The sequence below is a fragment of the Eleginops maclovinus genome, chromosome 6 (genome assembly GCF_036324505.1).
Source record: "Eleginops maclovinus isolate JMC-PN-2008 ecotype Puerto Natales chromosome 6, JC_Emac_rtc_rv5, whole genome shotgun sequence".
In the NCBI taxonomy this organism is placed as follows: Eukaryota; Metazoa; Chordata; class Actinopteri; order Perciformes; family Eleginopidae; genus Eleginops; species Eleginops maclovinus.
Genome location: NC_086354.1, coordinates 20,584,207 through 20,607,185, shown reverse-complemented (window position 1 = coordinate 20,607,185; position 22,979 = coordinate 20,584,207). Strand labels below are relative to the sequence as shown.

The window sequence follows — 22,979 nt, the reverse complement described above, 5'->3', positions numbered from 1 at the left end:
AAGCTAATAAACCTGGCTTCATCTTGAGTATTTCTCCACGAACGTCAAGGTCACATACCGAAATGAGAAGTAAGCAATTAAAGATGCTAGTTTGCTAATGATAGTTGTGTTAGCACTATTGCAACACACCTACAGCAGGTTACAAAGGAAGCAAATAGGGAAATCTATCGCAGTGTTACCCAACTTACGGACTGCTTATTCACTTTGTAAAAAACAAAACCTGATTTTCTTTTTGTACTTATTTGTAAAAAGGGAGCCAGACTGTGGGAAAAGAGCTTGTTTATATAAAAGAAAGAGGAATCATCACTGTCCGATCCCACAGATACGAGATAGAGGCTTCTGCAAGTCAAAGAACGATGCGCTACGGGCCTTTTATTTCTTCATTTAGTCTCTGTCTGTTTATTGACTCCTTTCATGTTGCCCCTGAGCACAGCAGGTTTAATATCCATGATCCAGCAGCTCCGAACAAGCACTCCAATTGTATCATACTGATCTAATACTAAACTGTGATAGTTAAAATGTTATACAAGATGTGACAGCTCTGATTGTTTGATAGCAGAGTAAATGACTTGTCGGTTTTGGTTGTTGACAGCAACAAAGACATGTATTTATGTGTCACTTTGGACAAACACATCTGCCACCTGAAATAGATTTAGCGATAGAATAACAGCGTCATCCTTAAAGTCTCCTCTGAAAGAGAATATCTTAATCTGATCTGCACCGACTGGTTCCAGACATAAAGAGTTGATCCGTGTTCTTTGCATGTCTGAGCCACTGACGCTCGTTGTGACAGGAACAGCATGGGAACGGTGGTAGCTCTTTTTTCCACTTGTGATTCGTCTGCATTATTTCAGCTCCGGTCAAGTGTATCTCTCCGATCTCATCAGCTGTACGTCATGATGAGAGAGAGCGGAGTTCAGCCCTGTCCCTCTCTCTTTACCTTTTATTATTATTATTATGATATGTCATTATTGAACAAGGAGCATGCATAAAACAGATTAATCTCAAAAAGAGAAGAGATGCTACATGCCAGATTACAGCTAGAAACTCATTTCCATCTGCAGGCCCTGGGCAAGTACACACATAACAATCAACACACATTAAAACATGTCCTAGTGCTACAGCAATTAAAACAGATACTACATTTGTCAATATAAATATAATTTTACAATTCATTTAACTAACATCTGAAATTACAGTAAAATGAATGTTGGTTGCCCAAAATCCATTTGTTTTGCACTATGGGTTAAGGTGTGAAAATCTGAGCAGGCTTTAGGCTCAGCAGGAAGCATATTCCTTTATGAATATCACCATCCCACACCGCTGGCCCGCTGCCAGGCTGCCTTCCCAGAATACTTTGCTGAGGAGTTTTCGGGCAGATGACACGGCGGCTCCTCCTCCCGGCCTGTCTGAGCCTCAGTGTCATTTATAGCTGTTAGTGCTGCTCTGCAAACGGGACGGCTCCTGTGACACATTGAGTTTTCTTTTTTTATAGCCACCACTTAGGTGTGAACTGTCACTCGGAGTGGAGGCCTTTTAGATTAGATGTGCTTTAGATGACCTCCAGACAGCAGAGGAGTGAATGCCTTTCAGATGAGTTTATGGCTCTTTTTGTGTCACCTGAGTGTCCCTGGAGGAGCATTTCGCTGAGTCTGCATTCTTTTTTAAAGCTCTGCGAATGGGCAGCTACACACATTTCCACCTGGGAGCTGCACTACAGTCTCACTGAGGGCTTTGTGATAACTGTGGAGGGAACTGGGTCACCCTCTCTTTTTTCAAGAGTTGATTTGATCCCTTCCTACTGCTTCCACCTCCACTTTGCTTTCACTGTGGTTGGCCTCTGTTGACCTTATTTGGTAATCCTTTTTTCAGAAGTTAAAATGCAGACAAAGCAAAATGTTTATTTGTATTAAAAATGTTTAAACAATATTAATAAAAAAACACACACAACAATTAGAAAAGGTTAAAATAACAAGAATTCCCGTTGAAGGTTTACACATAATGGGAATTTGCTTTTGTTTATAAAAGTGCGTAGATTCAAATTGGAAGAGGTATTAAGTTGTAAAAAATATATATAATTGTTATCAGTCATTATATAAACTATTATAAACTTTAAAAACAAAGAGAAATCCTTTACCAAAAAAATATACAAAGAACTTGGCAGTGCAATTTCATGCTTGTTACTGCAAGCATAAAAACAGGGTTGGTGGCCGAAGGGAAAAGTGATCACGTTACAGCCCAAAACATTTCCGTTAACAGAAACACACTGACATTTCTAATTCTATGCAAATAAAAAACAAATACGCCAAAATGCAAGCAGATGAAGAAACATACAACACGTATTTTCAGATTGTATTTGTATGTGTTTTGACCCATTTGTGGTTTTATATTTGCATCGTTTCTGAAGCTGCAGGGCCTTTCTCTTAACGGGAGTGATTTGGGCCTTTTCAGCGTGTCTGCCACCGTTCTATCAGCTCTAAAAAATACCTTTGACTGGGTCTCTACAAAATCAAGAGCAGAAAAGGCTAACTGTATGCATCACACTGAATCAATTCGTCAATCCTTAGTGTTAAAGTCCTCCCTCTCTCAGTTCAGATTGTTCTGCTTGCTTCTCTCAGACCATCCATTTCCATGGCAGCTGGAGATGTGCAGCACAGCCAGGCGCTGGGTCATTAATTACTGTGAGAAGATTTCCCGGCTTTACTTCTGTTCGCAAGACAACCGAGCAGCGAGTCTTCTCAGCAGAGACATCCTTACTGTTAGTTACATTTGAGTTCAAACACCTTTGTATTTAATTAATGCATGTTTTTAATCGAGTTAATATAAGGAAATGTTCGCACTGGGTATCACAAAAAAAGCTCCTCATCCAGTAAGGCTTTGTGTGCTAGGAGAAGAAGCATGAATGTGTCTATCGATCTCTCAAGGGGGAACAAATAAACCGGTCTCAGTTCAATTTAAAGGATAGGAAAGACATCTTAAACAAGCAATCCTTTTTACAATTTGATTTCTACCCTTTTTTCTCATATTGATGGTGAAAAACTTGACAATTTTACCTGATCTGGTCTTCAAAAAGTATTCAACACGCCCTTAAAAGGAAGGAAACACAACCCCTGACTCTATATATAATAATTAGTAGAAATAAATCAAAGTTTCATATTGAATATTTTAGTTTTCTCACTTTTGCAATCTTTTCCCTTTTCCATTCTAATATACAGTATTCCTAAAGCACCGTGTCACAGGACTGTTGCCTACTCACCATTTCTTATTTTCTCTTTTATGCAGAATATGCAGATTGCTTTACCGCAGCACGTACTGGGACAGCGCTTTGGCTTGAATGAATCCGAATACATTTGATTTTTGTGGCATGAAGGGACCTTGAGGTGGAGCTGGGTGTAATTAAACATTTCAGAGAAGCTAGCCCTGCTAATGTGAGCGCTCAGTGAAGAGGAGCCTCTCTTCCTCCTGCACCCTCCTTACCGGGGGATCTGCTGATTCAGCACTACACACATGCGGCAACCAGTTTGCCGGTTCATGTATCATGTCTCTGAGACACACACAATGACTCATCATAAGGCTTGTCTTGTGTTCTGTTGTTAAACCTGATTCACTTTTGAGGACACACTAAATAGTTCAGTCTTTATTCTTAAATCAACAACATATTAGAAGCTAATTACTGTTGTCATTTCCACTGAGTATGAAACAGCAACACAGGGGATTAGCATAAAAACTCCTGGTGAATTTCTGATGATTTATTTCTCCTAAATGTTGTCTCAATCTTGTGTGTTTGGTTGTGGCAGTTGGCCTCATGTTTCCTGCGAGCAGCATGCCAGGCTGCCGGGTTGTTTGGGTAGATTTGTAAAGCGTGAGTGAGAGTGGATTGACACGCCCCATAAAAGCTCCATTGTGCTGCTCTTAAATGCATGTCGGGTCTCAGACTGAGGTCATGGCGGGCTTAGTGGAGAGGAACAGTACGAGAGTGACCCCTGTGCTGCAGACACACACACATACACCCACATTTAATTGTACACTCACACACACACACGCAGGCGGGCATGTTGTGCACATGTTGCGGCAGAGGATGATGTATAACCTGTTTGTGTCAGCACCGGTCTCTCTAGCTGCTGCTGTCCATCCCTCAGAGAATTGATGTTCTCTCAATCTGCTATAGGGCCTTCAGGTCTCTAGTGCTAATCCAAGAATAGCAGCACTGTTGTCACCTCATATAAAACCTGTTAACTGCCACAGGTTTGTTGCAGAAGCAGGAAAAAGCCCCTTTGTATATTACTATGCGTCTTACTCTGGGTGTTTTTGTTCATCAGAGAGACATTTTTTCACTCATCTTTCCGTGTTATCAAGATATCTTAGAACATCTAATTCAACATGACAGGTACGGTTAGTCCAATAATCAGTTAATTAGGATAATGTGATACGGATCTTGCATTTCCATATTTGTTATTTGATTATCATCATCATTGTTTCACGTATTATGCTGCATTTAAGGAGTGGAAGAAGGGTCTTACATCTAGGACTTCTTAACCAAATAGTATGTCTTGGTGTTATTTCTTTACTTAGAGAAACATTAGTTTTATTTGAGAGTGTTTTTGTTTCCATTTGACAAATGTAATTCTAGTATTCACTCTTTTAGACATTTTTGGTGCTGAAAGTTGGCTCACTTGCTGCAAAACGCTTCGCTATGTTTACCAGCTACTCACTAATTTGTCTGCCTTTTGACACTGGGCAAATAAAATGCAGTGGTTTGATCATGGCCTTTTCTTTCGTTCCTTTTTAGTATTCTACTTATTAAATTCAATATTATCACAGACAATCGATACAGACTACATTAGTAGAACATCGTGATGCTAATGAGAAAAACCAAATCAATGATGTAGACCCTTCTTTCATTACACTCACTTGTTTCATGCAGCTTTAACATCATCCTAAAATCACTTCTGTGATGTCTCCTCTCCACCAGTCAAGTGCTTTATGCCAGAGCCCGTTTTGAATTTCCCCCAGTAAACAACATTTAGTAAAATCCTTAAATGTGATCCCAATGCCTGGCAGCTCTGCTCCTGCATTAATAAGCCTCCTTTCTGACAATAAGGATTTCACGCTCGCCGCAGAGGAGGAAAGCAATCTCTGGACAGCGATTGATGTCAAGAAGCAGGGGCGAAAGAGAGGCCAAGGCCTGTTTACAAGATGCTCATATCCGCCAGGGGTTGGCCTGACATTGGAGTGACCTCAGAGACTGCTGCATTCAGCCTGTCTTACTGCCACACACACACACACACACACACACACACACACACACACACACACACACACACACACACACACACACACACACACACACACACACACACACACACACACACACACACACACACACACACACTGGCAGATGTAAATAAGCCCACTCAAGCTTAGCCTCAGATATGCATAGGGACAATAAAGCAGGCCCTGACAAAAGCACAAAACATGCACCCACAAGACACATGTGGGAGATTGACAAATGCAGATACACACATGTGCACACAAACACACGCGTGCACATACTGTATACACACACGTGCACACCGTCTGAGAGAAGCGCACTCTACTGGATTACTTTAATTCAGTTAGCTTTGAGTGGTGCACTGCTTTTTGAAATATCACTGCAACAGCTACCCTGTAGTCGGTAGGAGGTTTGTGCAGCATTTTCAACATCAAATTGAATTCCAATGAGTTGCATGTCTCACATTTGGCTGATGGAGCAAATCCGGCTGCAGTATGTTTAGACCACGCCGGCCTACTGCAGGTGCTGCGAGCCAAAGATTGATCCGCCTTATAAAAATAACACACGTTGCAAATCACGGCGTAGCAGGCAGCAGCTTTAAATGAAAACACGGCTGAAATGTGTCCTTGGTTGCAGAGTGAAATTAAATTAAATGATCGAATGAGAGACATTTATACGCCTTCATTCATCAAGTGTGTGTGTGTGCTGTATTAATTAATTTATTGGAACGGATTACAGTCCAGATTGAGCGCTCATTCATCCAGATCTCCCTAATATAATCTGCCTCTAAACATTTCATAGCGATTTATCTCTCTGAGCTCTCCCGCCGGGTGAGCAATATTTATTCTGTTGTGTTCGAGTCTTAGGCGTCTCTGTCAGGGCTCAGAAGGGTTTATCTGCATCCAGTGGCCCGTCACAGCTCCTTTTGTACTCTGCCCCCCCTCCGCCAGCCCTCCTTCCCGCCCTGTTTTGCTGGTCATACCACACTTGCGGTTAAATCCCATTTCCAGAGCCAGACTCTCTGCACTGTTACCGTCTTTGAGGGAAATCAGAAATAGGCCAAGCTGTTGAGTACAGATGCTGCTGAAAATACTCTCGCCGTGTTCCCATTGCTTCACATCCAACACCCCTAAACATTTATTTTTCCTCCTCTCCTCATTTTTAGTGATGTCATTTGGCGACGTCATCAAGCACTTGGTCCAAAAACGCCTCACAAACGGGCGTGTCAGAGTGCACGTTTTGTCTCTACCAAAATCCTAAAGGTTGGCTCTTTTGCTGCTAAATGCTCCACTGAGTTTACCAGCTACTCGCTAATTTAGTTTTTCTGCCTTTTGACACTTGGCAGGTAGAATACAGTAGTTTGTTTGGAGCCTTTCGTCTGGAAATACATACAAAATGTGCAGATGAGAGCAGTGAAAGTGAACCAAATGTCTACTTTTTCCAACCGGTTGGGTTCCTTATACCAAGGCCCTTTTTCAACTTCAACCAATCAACAACATTTTGTATTATTCTATTATTTGACGTGCAGTCCCATGAACTCTCTCTACTGCAACGGCCTTTGAGCAAAATCATAAATAGGCCAAGCTGGTGACTACAGATGCTGCTGAAAACATGCTTCCAATAGTTTTGGTGATGTCATTTTGCGACGTCATCCAACATTTGGTCCAAAAACGTCTCATTGTCTGATGCAAACGGGCGGGTCAGAGTAAGCGTTTTTGGTCTCCACCACATCCTGAAGGTTGGCTCTTTCACTGCTTTTTTAACCAGCTACCTGCTAATTTTGTGTGTGCCATTTCATACTGGAAAGGTAAAATATAATCGTTTGATGGGAGTATTTTGTCTGGAAATACATAAAAAGGAGCTGATGAGAGCTGTGAAAGTGAACCAAATGTTTAGTTAGGTGCTTTTTGCCAAAGCCCTTTTTTTTGGGATCACTTAATAAGCAACATTTTGTACTATCCTTACATTGGTAAATCTCTGCACTGTTACTCTCCTTGAGCAAAATCATAAATAGTCCAAGCTGTTGCGAACAGATGCTGCTGAAAATACTTCCCCATTCTTACTCTTCCTCCATCCCAAAAATAAGTTTCCCTCCACACATTTTGGTGATGTCATTGTGTGATGTCGTTCACTACTTGGTCCAAATACGCCTCGGTGTATTGCGCAATCGGGTGTGTCAGAGTACACTATTCCCCCTCTCCCTTGTGAACTCTCCGGTTCTTCCAAGAACATGTAGTGAGATTCTAGCAGCAGCACGTCTCCGGTTTCCAGCGGCAGAGCACTACAGAGGAAAACATTACCTACTGAACAGTGTGTGTTGAATATATTCCCCTGAGTGACGCTAATGGATGCCGGAATCAGTTTCACACCTACAAACGCACACCGTAATGGCGACTTGTGACATTTCTTTAATTGTAGTGCAGAGTAATGCCGGAGGTAATTGTTAAACATAAACACATTAATACACAGGTCATGCACATTGCTGATGTCTTTATCTTGATGCTTTACTTAACAAGGACTCATGCAGGCATACACACACATTTATGAGCCTGGCTTTGAGGAGACCTCTAACTAATGTTTATGCTTTAATACCAAACTCAAACCTCAGACTTACATAGCTAAACTTCATTGTTATCTTACCCTAAACCCACCTCCTCTATCCTTTGAAAATGGTACTGCATCCAGAGGGAGTAGGGGCATATATAAATAGACCTTTATCTCTGATTTATAATACATATTTGGTGTGTTCGCTAAATAAAACAACTTGCTTTGACTATGCAATCACCTCCTAAAGGCTTTATAACAACAACATAAGGTAAAGCAACGTGTTAACCCTAACCCTCACATTTGCAAGGAGCTATAAATATATTGCATTTATGAATAAACATCACCATGGAGAGGTGCCTGGAAACAGCTGTTTGTGGCTTGCAGCACTCTCCGGAGAAAAGCAACATAAAACATGTTCTGTTTTCTGAGTATTGATCTTCTCCGCTTTGTGTCAGTACTATGGACAGCGCACATAGACACACCTTCAACACACAGCAACCTAAAACAGAGCCGTTGATAAACAATGCATTTTATAGGTACATGTCAACTTGCGTCAGAGCAGTCAGTGGGAGTGGGGGACGATGACCAATATTACAATTCAGACTCTTTAGTCTTAAATATATTACTTTGTGGTTTATGGCAACAAGCCTCCCCGAGGCAGCCTGTTTGTTTTTTGGGACCATTTTATGGCTTTTTATTAGCACGCAGTGACAGGAAAAAAGACGAATGAGAGATCGGGAACAAGAGTAATGGTTCCTAGCTGGACTCAAACCAGAAATGTTGTGATAAAATCTACACAAGGGGTGCATTTTGGTTTTAATGCAATGCCATTTTTGGTTTGGCCCCTAAACGAGTATTAGTTGTTCCCATTGGATGCTTACAATTTAACCCTTATACTGTCATAAACCTCTGTCCTAACTGTAGACCTTATCTCACATCCAAATCCAAATCTTCTACGACTTCAGCCTCATCTTTATGCTAGACTCAGTAACAATCCCGAACATAAATGAGTCCTTTGAAGATGTTTTTCCGCGGCTAAAATGACCCTTTTAACTCAAACTGCCTTTCTGAAGACACACAATTATACAATTTCAGACATCCTTCACGGGTCACACGCTGATGGGGATGTGAAAAGCAGAGGAGAGAAGAAAAGAAGGAGGGAGTGAACAAGGGGAGGGGATAAGGCCGAGTAGAAAGATATAGACATAGACATATATAGATGTGGGGTTCAGGAAGGAGGTAGAGGAGAAGGCCAGAGAAATACTGTCAGTCAGTCAGGGCTCACAGCGCCTGCCTCATTCAGTCCCGGCAGTGTAACGACTGTGTAACTACAATCTGCTAATCCCGCGGGTTGGCAGAGGCTCAGGGGAGCACAAACCAGCTGCACCAGTACAACACATCCCAGACCAGCTGGAGCTGCGTTACTGCATGACTGACTGCCACTAACCTGAGCTAACAGGCGTGTGGGAGCAGTGCATTCAGATGAGCATTAAGAGAGATGTTGGTACCTTTTTGCTCTGCTAGAGTGCAATCGTGTGTTAAAGTGGAATAAATAGAGCCACACTGAGAACAGGGAAGTGTGTGTGTGTGTGTGTGTGTGTGTGTGTGTGTGTGTGTGTGTGTGTGTGTGTGTGTCTGTGTGTGTGTGTGTGTGTGTGTGTGTGTGTTAGGGCTGGGCCACACGACGTAAATCGGATACTATGATATTGTTTCCCTTGATATCTTTATTGTGATGATATTCAAATGAGATTTTTGATAAATTAACCATATTTATGTGGATATAGTGGCTAAGTGGGTAATTTAAAGTAGTGTAAGAGCTGGAACAGCCTGGTAAGTTCAGAAAAGTGCATTAATTTACTGTATTGCAGCCTTTAAAACCAGGAAAAGACATCATTAACAATATAAAGGCTGCCAATATCTAAGAGGATATTGAATGTCATATAAAGGGTAAAGTATGCATGTTATTCGGCCATGTCATCCAAAAAACAGCCAACGATAACGTGCATGTGGGAGTGAGTTGCATGTATAGTTGTGTTTGAAACAAGCATTCAGAAGCAAACGTATCCTCCGTGGTTGAGTGAAATTCCAGTATATGCAGTGGATGTCAGCGGTGACTCAGGCGGAGGTTTAGCGTTTAGCTTTAAGGGGCTTCAGAGCGCAGAGAGACGCCATCTGTTGCACGGATCAAACCTGTAACTCTGCAGCTCTGACCTCTGTGCTGAACTTCTCTCTCTCCCATTTCACTGTTTATGTGACCCCGCTTTGTGAAATGCTAATCTTATTGATCCTGTACGCTGCGATTAGGATGGGGGTGTATAAGCGCGCTGCTCTACTTCAACTCAAATCTGCTCTCTGTAGTGTGCATTATTTCCCAGGAGCGGCACTACAGTTTTATCAGCTTTCAATCATCAACTGATAAGGGAACAGCTTGTCAAATTTGTGTGCAGATAGCAGCTGCCTATATGAGAGAATATGATAAACGCTTAAAGGGGCCCCATTATGCCACAATTCAGGTTCATATTTGTAATTTGTGCCTCTCCTGTGACATGTCTCCATGCTTTAATGTTCAAAAAGCTCTTTATTTGTTCTCATTTCACCCTCCGTCTGAAACCAGTGTCCAGTCTGCTCTGATTGGTTAGCTGGCCGGCTCCTTTGTTATTGGTCAACCACTTGGTGATGTCCCGATCCTTAGCCTATCACGTACAGTGTGTTGGAGCGTTAGCCAATAAAAGCTCAAGTGTTACATAGTGATGTCACTGTACTAGTATTTATATGAAATAGATCTGTACTTTGATCTGTTTTAACATTGTTGGTGTGATTAGCTAAATTAGCCAATAGCTCAATCTGGCATAAATCATCTCTTCTCTTTTCAAGCATAATGTCACAGCTTTTCAATGTATAGGACACATTTCTGCTCACAAAATTGAAGAACATTTTGACGTTCAAAGACATCATCAGTCAGTCACTTAAGAACACTTCTTTCATTAACACGGCACACAGAAAAGAGTCACATCTTTCAGCAAAAAGCTCACAGCACGTTCATTTTGTTCAACTCCACAAAAACATTTCTTCCTTTTGTGTCTGATATCATTTTCTGAGCTGAAGAGAATTAGATCCAAGGTCACACTGAGGTTTACTCAAATGCTTTCCCAGGCAATAGACTCAGACTGACTGTTTGATCAGTGTTAGCTCCTCTCTGATCACATGTGTGTTTCTCTAACCTCGGATTGACTCCTGTGTACAGTAAACAGGGTTCCCGGGGGTTGTGGGGGTCTGCGGTTGTGAGGAGCTTTTGCACAAGATGCCGTCTAATCCGCTGTCTCCCCAGAGACTTGGTTTAATTCCTGTCACCAGGGCCGGGAATTAAACCACGACTGGTGTTGGAGATACTGACACACACACAAAGCTGTGACTCGACAGCGGGGGGTTGTCTAATGTAGACGGTTAATAAATAACGAATAAGGTGAAGCCTTTATTTCAGTCCGTTTGAGGATTCCCGAGGTTGACAGGGAATTTACAGCAGTTCTTTCCTTGTTGTTTTTGATCCTGGTAACTAAAGTGCGTCTAGACCAGATTTATGAACAGGTATTCATAAAAGGCTTGAAAATCAATGCAATTTAAACTGTTTATTTTGGACTATATTTCATAATTAAGTTAGAAAATACTATTTGATTGATTCGTCAAGTATTTAATTCACTCCAAACTTTATTTCAGAGTATATATTCATTGAATTACCAGACAACGTGCTATCTGCTACCTGTTACACAGCATATTGTTATACATAAAAAAAAGTGATATTACCTATACGTAAAAGATTGTCGCCATATATATATTTCTCGGCTTCTCTTTTTCCATTAGTTTATACAACTATTTTTAATGTACTGTAGGTGATGAAGATTCTGTCTCATAGTATAATTAATCAAATATAATGTTTATAATAATACATATTCACGATAAGGAAATTGCTTTTATTTATGTACTTTTTGGGGCTTTTTGGATGAACCACACCTGTCATTGTAGAGCCTGACAGACCCTTGGTGTCCATTATGTATTGGTGGGGTATGTGATATACGTATAGTTACTCTCTTTCAAACATTACAAAGTGTCATCACTCGTCATTTTGACATTAAATTATTTGGAACAGCCAAAGAAAGTGAACTTGACAAGTTCGCAATATCAAATCTGTGGAAAACCTTAAGATGTGTGTCGTGAAAACATCTGAAGAACATGTCGAACACTTTATATAATTGATTTCAAGCAAGGGTTGACCTCAAAACACGGTCTATTAATCTCTCTCTATTCAGCACAGTGTATGGATGCCTTTGAATGCACCATCGGCACAGAGGTTGAGTTCGGATCAGACAGAGACTTCAAAAGAAACTTTGAAGGGAAGAGAAGCTTGAAACTCTCCTCTGAATGTATGTGTCAGAAAATATTGATCATTTAAACACACCTCAGCTGGAACCAAGGTCTCTTGAGCAGCGGGAACTGCAGTAGAAATGTTTCAGCTAAAAGGGAAATATGAAGTGAACAGAAATAAGGCACACATCTCTTTCTCACACGAAGATAACCCACAGTATGGTTGTGTAACGTCTGTGTTTTGGAGCTTTTTCTAAGCAGGCGCTCCCTTCCTGTCGCAGAGCCAGAGCCTGAGTCAAGGTCCGTTCCTGCTTCGGGCGAAAGAGGTTCACCCTCACACTTTCCATCTGCCTGGCCATGAATGATTCACTCTGTCCCGCTGCTTCAGTTTGGCCGAGAACAAAGCTCGTACAGTGAAGAGTTTGCTTTATACAAAGTAAAAAAACCTGAGAGAGAAGTAGAAGAAGAACATTGTATCCTTAAACTGCTGCGGCTGAAACGTGATGAATAATCTTCTGTTCACTGACTGAGGTCTTAACCCAAAGAGAATTCACTTATAGTCAAATTCATTCCTCGAGTGGAAACTTAAAAGTCAAGATAAGGTCAGATCGACAACCCTTTCATAACTCTGTATAAACGCTGCCCGTCTGAAGTGAACGCTGTCACAGTAACATGTAAGCAGTATCATATTTTTGACACGTAGTTTGCAAACACATAGAGAATAACCTCAAAATCTTACTGTATTTTTGTTTTCGAGGACTTTTTAGTATTAATATCTTCAAGAGATTTCTGTGTTTGCAGTCATTTAAAAGCTAAGATTAACAATGAACTTAAAATACTTAAAATAAGAGAGATATTAAACCTTGTCAATATTCTGCAAGTTATTAAAAAGGATAGTTTGTGCCAGAACAATTATCAAAAAATATAATTGACTATAAATTAACTGATATTATGGTGTACTCAGTTGTTCTCCACTTCATCATTTGTTTGGAGTGCGTAAATTGAGATTGTGTTGATGATAAAGTATGACCAATCTTTAGGACACATATTTCACTTTTTGTTGGCATTTAAAACGAGACAAGACCAATCAATCAAAAAGATGAAATTAATAATTTGCTGCAGCTTTGGTTAAATGATCTCTGTTTGACTTCAGAGGTAGAAGCGCTTTGAAATACGATCGCCACCCTGAGATAGGAAACATTAATATCAAGTTCTTCTTCCTTGAAAGGAGCCGGGATGACTGATCACCACCACCTTTAAATAACTCTTGCAGGGTGGCAGTCTGTTCCTGGAAATACAGTTCACACTCTGCATTTATAGACAGGGGTTTCTCCCTCTCTCCTCCTTTCATTTCCTCTCTCCTTACGCTTTCTTATCTCCGTCCTATGGAGCTGCAGCCGTTGCTAAGAGAAAGTGCACAGACTTGATAAAAAATGAATGATTTTTATTAGTGGCTAAGACTAAGCTGGTGTGCAGAGGACCCGGTTTTATCCAGGGTTTGCGTGCCAGGCCTGCTGTCGTATTATCTGCAGGACAGATTTCACCACTGGACAGGCAGATGCTTTCCTCCCCTCCCTGTGTCACTGAATCTAAGCCGGGATAAGACGTTGATCATACTGAGCTCAGAATACGATCTGAAGTACCCTGGTGCCATCATACGTAGAAAAAAAATCATCATCATCATCATCATCATCTGGAGGTTAAGTAACCCCTATAGTGAGCAGAATTGTCTGAAGAGCCGATTTGCTTTAGAAAATAAAACCCATCCATCCCTCTGCCCCTCTGCTGACTCGCAGTCACAGTGACAACCAGATGATATTATATCACCTGATCTTCCGTCTGCATTAGTGTAAATACTTCCTTATTAGATTTATCTTTGACCCGATGATGGAAATGTTATGTAAGATATCCTCACAGATTAATGTTCCTCTGGAGCAGAGGCTGCTTCATACGAGGGGAGTTGGTGTACATGTTAGCACACATATTTGTTCCACTGGTAGCATAGGGGCTGTGCACTGCCATCAATACTGTGATTGTTGATTAAACAATAGCATCATGGTGTACGGAAATATCGTTAACGCCACAAAACTGCTGAAATCTGCACCATTGAAAGTGTGTTTTATTGGTGATGTACTTTTCTGTGTCCTTCTTGCAGCACCAAGTGATTACATGTTTAACATCCATCTTCCATGATCTTTCACAGACTGCACAGAGGAGAAGAGGAAGCAGGGAATCCTTTAAAGACAAGAAATCCTCAAGTCAGGTAAAAGAAATATAATATTCTGTCTTTTTCAAAACACAACATATTGTATTTTATAAACAATAAGGGTTAATATATTCTATATTGTCCCTATTGTCAACAAATTGAATGAAAACAACAATGACTATTCCTCTGTGCCATAAAGCTCCATTGACTAAAAACAATTAAAATCTCATTATTGATCCATAGTTTGTTCCTTAATTACCATCATTTATACTGACTCAATGCCACATGCATTGTCCTCCTCTTGCGATACTTAAAAAAAGACAATATATAGATTAATCCACCATTTAAAGTAGTCCTCAACAAACGCACCCTTTATTTCTGCTTGAAAAGGTTTTTACCAGCCCTATCCCCTAAAGGTTAATGCCTCACCCTCTATTCCTTCACCCTGCTAGGAGGACAGTGCAGACCTCAGGTGCCAGCTCCAGTTTTCCAAAGAGGAGTCGAGCCTGATGAGGAAAAAGATGGCGAAGCTGGGCCGGGAGAAGGACGAACTGGAGCAGGAGCTGCAAAAGTACAAGTCGGTCTACGGGGATGTGGACAGTCCTCTTCCTCTGGCCGAGTGCCCCGGCGGCGGGCCTCACACGACTCGAGAGGCCGAGCTGCGACTACGACTCAAGCTGGTTGAGGAGGAGGCCAACATCCTGGGCAGGAAGATCGTGGAGCTGGAGGTAGAGAACCGAAGCCTGCGGGCGGAGAACGAAGACATCCGCTGTCAGTACGAGAGAGACTGCTTTGGGCGGGAACCCTTCTCCAGCATGCCCTCCTCGCCTTACGGTGGTGATGCGCTGGATTCGGCCAGTGAGCTTCGTCGGCATCTGCAGTTTGTGGAGGAGGAGGCCGAGCTGCTGCGGCGCTCCATCTCAGAGATCGAGGACCACAACCGGCAGCTAACGTCTGAACTCAATCGCTTCAAGTTCGGGCCCAGCACCAGCAGCTCTGTCGGCGAGGAGGGCAGCGAGGGAGGATTATTCAAACCTGGTAATGGCGGGAATGGTAGCAGCGGGATTATGATGGAGGAGCTTAAATCAGCCAGGATGCAGATCAACGAGCTGAGTGGGAAGGTGATGAAGCTGCAGTACGAGAACCGAGTGCTCATGTCCAACGTACAGCGCTGCGACCTGGCCGCTCACCTGGGCCTGCGCACCGGCAGCCCGCGAGACAGCGACGCAGATAGTGATGCAGGCCGGAGAGAAGCTGCAGAGGAAGAGGAGGCAGGGCGACTTCTCCTCCTCCAACCCAAACGGGAAGGCCCTATTGGTGGGGAGAGTGACTCTGAAGACCTGTTTGAGAAAACTGGCACCACCTCAGGGTTCGGGAGCATCAAACCCTCAGATGGAAGCGAGCTGAGCGCCAGTGAGAGGGCCAACCGCAGGAGGGAGGAACGGGAGTCGTTCACCCACGTGAAGCGTGAGGCGGAGAGGCTCGGGAAGACAGTGGATCGTCTGATCACTGACACCGACAGTCTGATCTTTGAGGGTCGGCTGCTGGTGACGACAGGAGAGAGTCTAGAAGCAGCGGTGGCGTCCGGATCCAAACCAGATACCCAGGTTCTGGACACCATCAACACTCGCATGAAGGCTTTCCGCACCGAGCTGCACATCTTCACGGAGAAGCTGGACCACGTGGGGGAGGGGCTGAGGGACAGGACAGACGATCTGTCTCCCATGCCGAACCTCACAGAGTCCAGCAGCTTCCTGTCCACGGTCACCTCCATGTCCCGGGACTCTCCCATCGGCACCTTCGGAAGAGACCTGGTGACGGACTTCCAGGTAAGTTCAATGGAGTCTGATTTCCTTTGTCCTTTTCTATTATTTTACAAGGTGACGTTTCCCTGTACTTTGATGTTTTTTTCTCTGTGGCTGCTTGGTTTGTTTGCTAAAGTAAGCCTTGATTGGGAATAAGTCAACAGTATTTACAAAAGATTTACTTGAAATTAAGAAGATGTCCTTAGAAAAACAATTCATTTAAAAAGTACCTTAAGAACAATCACCAGCATCCAACGGCCATAAGGGACTAAACTGGTTTTCGTAGACCAAAAATTCGAAGAGCTTCTTGCTTTGAAACAGTAGAAAACTAAAATGTTTTGTCTACAAAATCCTGGCAAGTAAGAGATACCCCTCTGATGTGTTTGCAAATGTGAGACTTAATTTAGGTTTGATTTAAACGGCCGTATGTGTGCAGTCATTAAACTAAATGAGATCCTAAGTCAGCACTGTTTGAAAAAATTCAGCTCTAATTAAAGACAGTGGCAGCGCCGTACATCTTTAGCAGAACACATACTATCCACAACCATGCCGTCAATGGGACCTCACTAAGTTGCAAGCAATTTAGGATAGGTTCGGATTTGTTCAAGTCTATCGTGATGCAATATTGACATGGCCTTATGTCTGTTGAGAGTAATGGGTCTTTCTCTGCAATAGGGGAAAAAATACAGTGTGTTCTTTTCAAAAATGTATGAATTAGGCACTTCAAAGTCTGTTTTCTGACATCTGTGCTCCTGCATAGGTGTAAAAACAGGTTGGATAGAGATTTTGTGGCTCCAGAGGGAGCTGTGTGCTGTCTGTTGAGCTCTGATGGAGACTACAAGTTAAAAGAAGTGAGCTTAAGAGACCTATGTAGCTCCTTATCCCTGCCTGAGGCTACTATCCTAACATTCATATATCAACGGCAAAATTGCTCAAGGTTGAGTTGCTTTGTGTGTAAAGTCAGGTTTTGACTAGCAAAGATAATGCATGGATTAAAACGAACGATATCTCTGGTTCTGCTGCGTTGATTTTAATCTCTCTGATTTTAAGTCTGGCAGAGTCGCAGGAGTCTAATGCCTTACTGTTTGAGAACGCTTTTAAAGGCAGCCAAAGTTTATATGAGGCTTGACTAGTTTAAGTTGGCCACATGTAGTGGAGTCCCTTCAAAAGTATTTATGTACAGAAGTCTTTGTTTGGGTTTTCCTGGACAGTGTTCCCTTTCTGAGAAGAAATGTACACAGAGCAAAGGATTTCACAACTTTCTTACAATGGTGGGGATTTATCACTTCCTGTGGAGTTGTTAGAAGACTTAACAAGGAGATCATCTATTGAATTGTAGGCAGTGGGACAAGACTTATAGTATCAGGAATGGTCGTTTGTAAATCAAGCAGAAATGACCACTCATGTTTGAGCGAGTTCTGGTTGATTGAAGGTAAACAGTCCATAGGGAGCAAGCACTAGAGGCGATTTGCATTGGAAGAAATACTATATCACAACCAATCGTCTGACGATGAGTTAGCTGTTATCTGCTTGCGCTTGGCTATTTATGGTTGTAAATCTTGTTTCACAACTTTGAATTCACCCCCTTTTTAACCTGTGAATTGGACTGTAGACGGACTACAGACCGATATCCGCAGTCAACCCCCATTAAACCCAAATAGACCCGTTTGCCCCCAGAGGCTCATAGTTGTCAGACTGATTGCACAGGAATAAACTTGCTTGTACGATGCTGCTTTTTTAATCTCCGGTGATGGCTTTTACTATCATTTTAAAGCAGAACTCACCAGCAGTGGATTGGTCGCCCACCCACAGAGAAAGCGACCTGCAATTAGACCCTCATAACACCCGTCAGATAGACTTGACAAATCTGAACCGATCATTTAAAGCCTCAATAAGACATGTTGAGAGACTCTTAGAGCCCCAGACGTCCAGTGGCTGCACAGGGTGACATATCAGGAATCTCCGCTCCGACATGAGCCACCCAGCTCCACCACACTGGCACCCCCCCCCCCCCCACCTTCCTCCTCCGACCCACCATCGCTTGCTGCTGCCGCTGCTGCTGCTGCCACATTCACATCTGCATCCCCATGCACATCCTCATAGCCAGCAGCCCTGCCTGCCTGCTCCCCGCACTCACTGTCTGCAGCCTCCAGTCAGCCGGGGCCAGGGGGGGGGGGGCTCTGTATGAATGGAGTAAGAACTGAAGGAGTAATGGCAGCTCTCCTATTGGACTCAATTCAAAGCTTGTCCTAATATAGAGATCTACTGCATGATGGAGTAACAATGTTTATCTACAGCTCTGCTACACCATGCTATCATCTGTGTGATTTACAGATTTGCAGGAAGTATTTAGATCTTTAACATAAGTAAAAGCATTTATCTCACACTGTGACATTACTCTGTTTCAAGTTATAGTCATTGAAAATGTACTTAAGTATGTAAGTATAATAATATCAAGGAATTTCAAATAAAAATACTTAATTATGAGAACAGCTCACATTTGAAAGTTTGAAATAAGATATTTGGGGATTTTTATTGACTAAAGTCTGATGTCTCTATGTTATTTCAGCTGTACTTATGCCCATATGTGTGGGAGAAATTAAATGATGTCTATATCACATCATTTTATTATATAAACATCATGTCTTGTGAGTAAAATTCTCAATTTGTAAATTAACTACTAACTAAAGCTGTCAGGTAATAATATTATAATGATAATCATAGAGTTAAAAGTTAATGTTTCCTAATTAAGAAGTAGAAAGTGGCATTAAAACTAGAAATTCAAGTGCAGTACTTCAGTAAATGCACTCAGTTACCTTCAACTACTGGTGACTCATTATGACACACATGGTATAGCTGTTGTGTTTGCACAACATATCACGCACACACACAGACACATGGTTAGTCCATGGTGTTTCCAAGGAAACGAACATTGAAAGCCTGTCTAAAATAACCTCCATTGAATAAAAAAAGGTTTGCATGGGGCTGTGTGAGCTGCCTGTGGAGGAACCTCGCTGGCTGCCATCCTGCTTCTGCTCTTGTGTTGTTGCAGCTTAGTGTAAGTCAACATGTCAACACACTGTGTGCTCGTCCAAAGCAGGTTCATTATCTCTGTGCTGCATGATCAGGCAGACATCTTGGGTGTGTTTTCTAATCACTCACAGTGTCGTTTGTAGAAAAACAAACTGCTATTCAAACATTTCTCAAACCCAATCTGCTTCTGTAGAGATAATGGAGCGACGCTGCCTTCATGCTTAATGTACACAACAACTTGTTTGTGCTTTGCTCCTCCGCCTGTAGGACTCGCTGGTTAGTCTGGGTGAAGCTGGGTGGTTTAGTCAAAGCTAACCACTGCACTTACTACTCACACCTGTTCAATGCAATTAGGCCTTCACTTATTGAGACTTGTTGGTGTAGAATTGTGAAGTTTAAAAAGCAGAAAAAGTCCCTGCAGCAGCAGAGTGCAGGGTATGGATATATAATACATTTAAAGAAATTAAGATATGCACAAAAGCGCATTTATTCTAAGATTTATACCGTCATTTTATTATATTTCTCTCATAATAACAAGAGCCAGATCTCATAAAAATCTAGTAAATATGTAATATATTTGAGTATGACTAGCTGAGTATCCTCTAATTATGGATCATGAGTTCTTCAGACCCTCTAGTAAAACTTTTGTACACAATAGTTATTAAATGCGAAAACAATTTCCATATATATTAAAATCCTGATATTTGTTTTTTTTATGATCTTGTGAAGTGGTGCAAACGATTCCTCATAATTCTGACTTTCATTGATGCTGATTGTAAAGAAACCAAAGAATTGTACCCACTTTTATCTTCTATAACTCTAATATGACTTCCCTTTATACTTTACATTATGACTATTTAGTCACAACATGTATAACCTCTGATCAGTAGGTACAATCCAGAGATGTGGCTCTTGGAGTTATGAGATTTTTCTGAATTAATTCTGAGATAATAGTTTAAAGATATAGGCGTCCTAACTTTGAAAATATATCACATTTTTTGCCTTTAGTGAATGCTACACACGTATTTAGACAGCTATGTAGCATTAAATTCCTGCTAGCTAGGGGGAAACTCATTCACCAGTATCATGGCAGTGCCTTAAAGCTCCTCCAGTGTATTCAATGCTGTAATGTGTGAAACGATGTGGCTCTCCTTCTGCAACACACTGGGCTGTGCGCAGGCATGTGTTGGACACCTTTAGCGTGCTAGCTCTCGCTCTGCAGTTTGCCGTGGTATCTCTCAGCTGTTGGTTTTGGACTCATGTATCCCTCATTGCATGCGCTTCATAACAAGTGTTTTGCATTCTTTTCCCCCCCCTCGACTCCCTCTCTTTGTTCCCGTTGGTGTTCCCGCCAGATGTTTCAGCCCATGATTTTGTTCATCCTCATTCTCGTTCTCTTCTCATCTCTCTCATACGGCGTCATCTTTAAGTTGGTCTTTCTCTTTGCGCTTTTCTTCGTACTCTAGTCCGTTTGTTTTTCTCCACTCCATGTAGTCTGTTAGTTAATTCCCCCCCCCCTGCTTATATTCTTTATCCATTTTTCTGTTTTATTTTTTGTGTTCCCCACCTGCTTTCTTTCCTCGTCCCCTCACTCCCGTTTGTTGTCTTCTGTCTGTATTGTCCACCTCAAACATCTCCCTCCCTACCACCACCACTTCCTGCACCCCTGTATCCTGCACCCGTCACCCCCCTAACCCCTCACACCCCTCCCCAACCCTCACCTTCCTTCCCTCCCCCTTCCCCACCCCACGTCACTCACAGTCCGGTCAGAGGGATGAGCTGGAGTGGCGTCTAGGACAGGAGCGAGGCGTGGAGCCCCAGAGCCAGAGCCAGGTTGGGGCCCAGAGCAGGGGAGCCCCGGGACTCACTAGGTACTACAGGCCCCTGGCTTTAAGAGCAGAGGTCAGTGCCTCCCCCCTCTTCCATCTCCCTTTCACCTGTGGGACTGAGTTAACACCGGCTCCCCCACGAGCCCCATACACCGGCCTTTCTGTAAACTCTATGATATAATCGTTTAAAGGTTTGGTTTCTGTAGAACAAAATGTGTTTTCCTTCCCATGGTGAACTGTTGCAGCCCTGCAGGGCTCTAAAAGCATGTCATTTTATTTATTTTATTACACTTTTTATACAGCAAAATGTACGAATGAATATAATCTATAGTCATGCCATAGTCACCCATTTCGAAAGTTGCCACAGCTAAAATGCATTACAGTTAATACATTATTCTCAGGCGCTTCCGGGGTTTGTTTTCGGAGCGTCTGTTAGCCTGAGATGCAGTCACTATGGGTAGAAAAACGTTGTATACAGTGAAGAAATGTATATAATTTACAGGTACATGTTATTTCTGAGACGTTTTACTTTATAGTTTGTTTACTAGAGAAAAAACATGAAAAAGTCCCTCAATACTTCACAGAAGAAAATCAAGTCTATCCAATCTCCCTTTCTTTATTCTCATGTGAAGTATCTTTTGAAAGGTATGTTATGCCATAAGTTGCCTTCTCACACTTCATACTTGTCAAACTAATTATACAAAGCCATATCAACTAGACATTTGGCTGATTTCAAACCACTAGGGCTAAAATATTCTGATTGTGTTATGACCTGAAGGCCGCTCAGTCCAGCACGCCCAGTGACACTCCAGCCACAGTCACTGTTTTAAAGCTGAACACAATTTCACTTCACTCACACTTAATATCACTTCCCTCAACCACTGATCCGTATTTCATTATTTATTCATTTAACTCTTTTGATTTAACATTCTCTTTTATGCTTTATTAAATTCACACCATGAGCCTTGGACATTTTGGATTGATTTCAAAGTAGACTCATCGCATCATACTCAAGGTTAAAGAAAAGTAGTGGCTTTTATTGCACCAAACGTTATGATTGCATGTTGTGTGTTATAAGATACAATCTGCTGGTAGACAGTTCGCTGCCCTTTAAAACAGTGATACAGCTGCAGTGTATCGACTTGTTAGGCATATGTATGCACTCAGTGTATCCCAGCTGAGTCGGCACTCTGCAGTGATGCCCTCTGTTCATCACCACCGGCTGCAGCGTCAAAGGTAGAAGAAGTACTCAGTATAAGAAGTGATGCTACATTGTATGTCCTGCATTCAAAATCTTCCTAAGTAAAGTGCACATGTATCTGCTTCATATATCAAATAACTGCATTATGATTGTTGATGCATTATTGTGTCACTCAAAGCTAAATGTACTTCATTTTTTCTACCATTAACTTATATATAAGTGCAGTTAACACAGAAGTGTCACAATACTCTTTAAAACACACACAATCAGAGAGAGGTGTTAGGTAACGTTGCAGCAGCTCACTCAGATCAGTTGGATCTTTCAGTGACTCGGCGCTTTATACACCGGCTGAGTAATCGCTGGACACTGTGAATCATAATCGCTGCCTCATGCTTGTGTTCATAGAGAAATCGCCGGCTGTTATGTAATGCGGAGCGCTGGCAGTGACACTTCACTACTACAGTTACAGTTACAGCACATCACTCTGTGTGTCCCCGTGCTTTCTGCCGCAGTAATCTGCGAGGTGGAATGGATGAATGGGAAAGCGGCTTGGACAGGGCTGGATTATCTCTGCGCTTTGGGCCTGTGTGATTTGGATTTGACATTGGGCTGACAGGGAGGTGATCCGGGGTCAGTACACACTGAACAGCTCAATTTACTGTCGGAGGGTGCAGAAAATGCCCAGCCGGTGTGCAGGATAGATAAAGGAATCACATTAAAATACGCT

The 22,979-nt window shown here is 42.2% G+C and overlaps 1 protein-coding gene across 2 annotated transcripts in view; it reads left to right on the top strand.

The window, feature by feature from the left end:
* Nucleotides 1–22,979, top strand: part of LOC134865846 (microtubule cross-linking factor 1) — a 63,638-nt gene that overhangs the window by 16,863 nt on the left and 23,796 nt on the right. The window contains exons 4-6 of one of the 2 annotated variants that reach the window (XM_063885616.1): nucleotides 14,382–14,441; nucleotides 14,837–16,213; nucleotides 20,984–21,124. In XM_063885616.1, the coding sequence (XP_063741686.1) occupies nucleotides 14,382–14,441; nucleotides 14,837–16,213; nucleotides 20,984–21,124 (1,578 nt within the window). The remainder of the gene's footprint in view (nucleotides 1–14,381; nucleotides 14,442–14,836; nucleotides 16,214–20,983; nucleotides 21,125–22,979) is intronic. The other variant, XM_063885618.1, reaches the window with a different exon arrangement.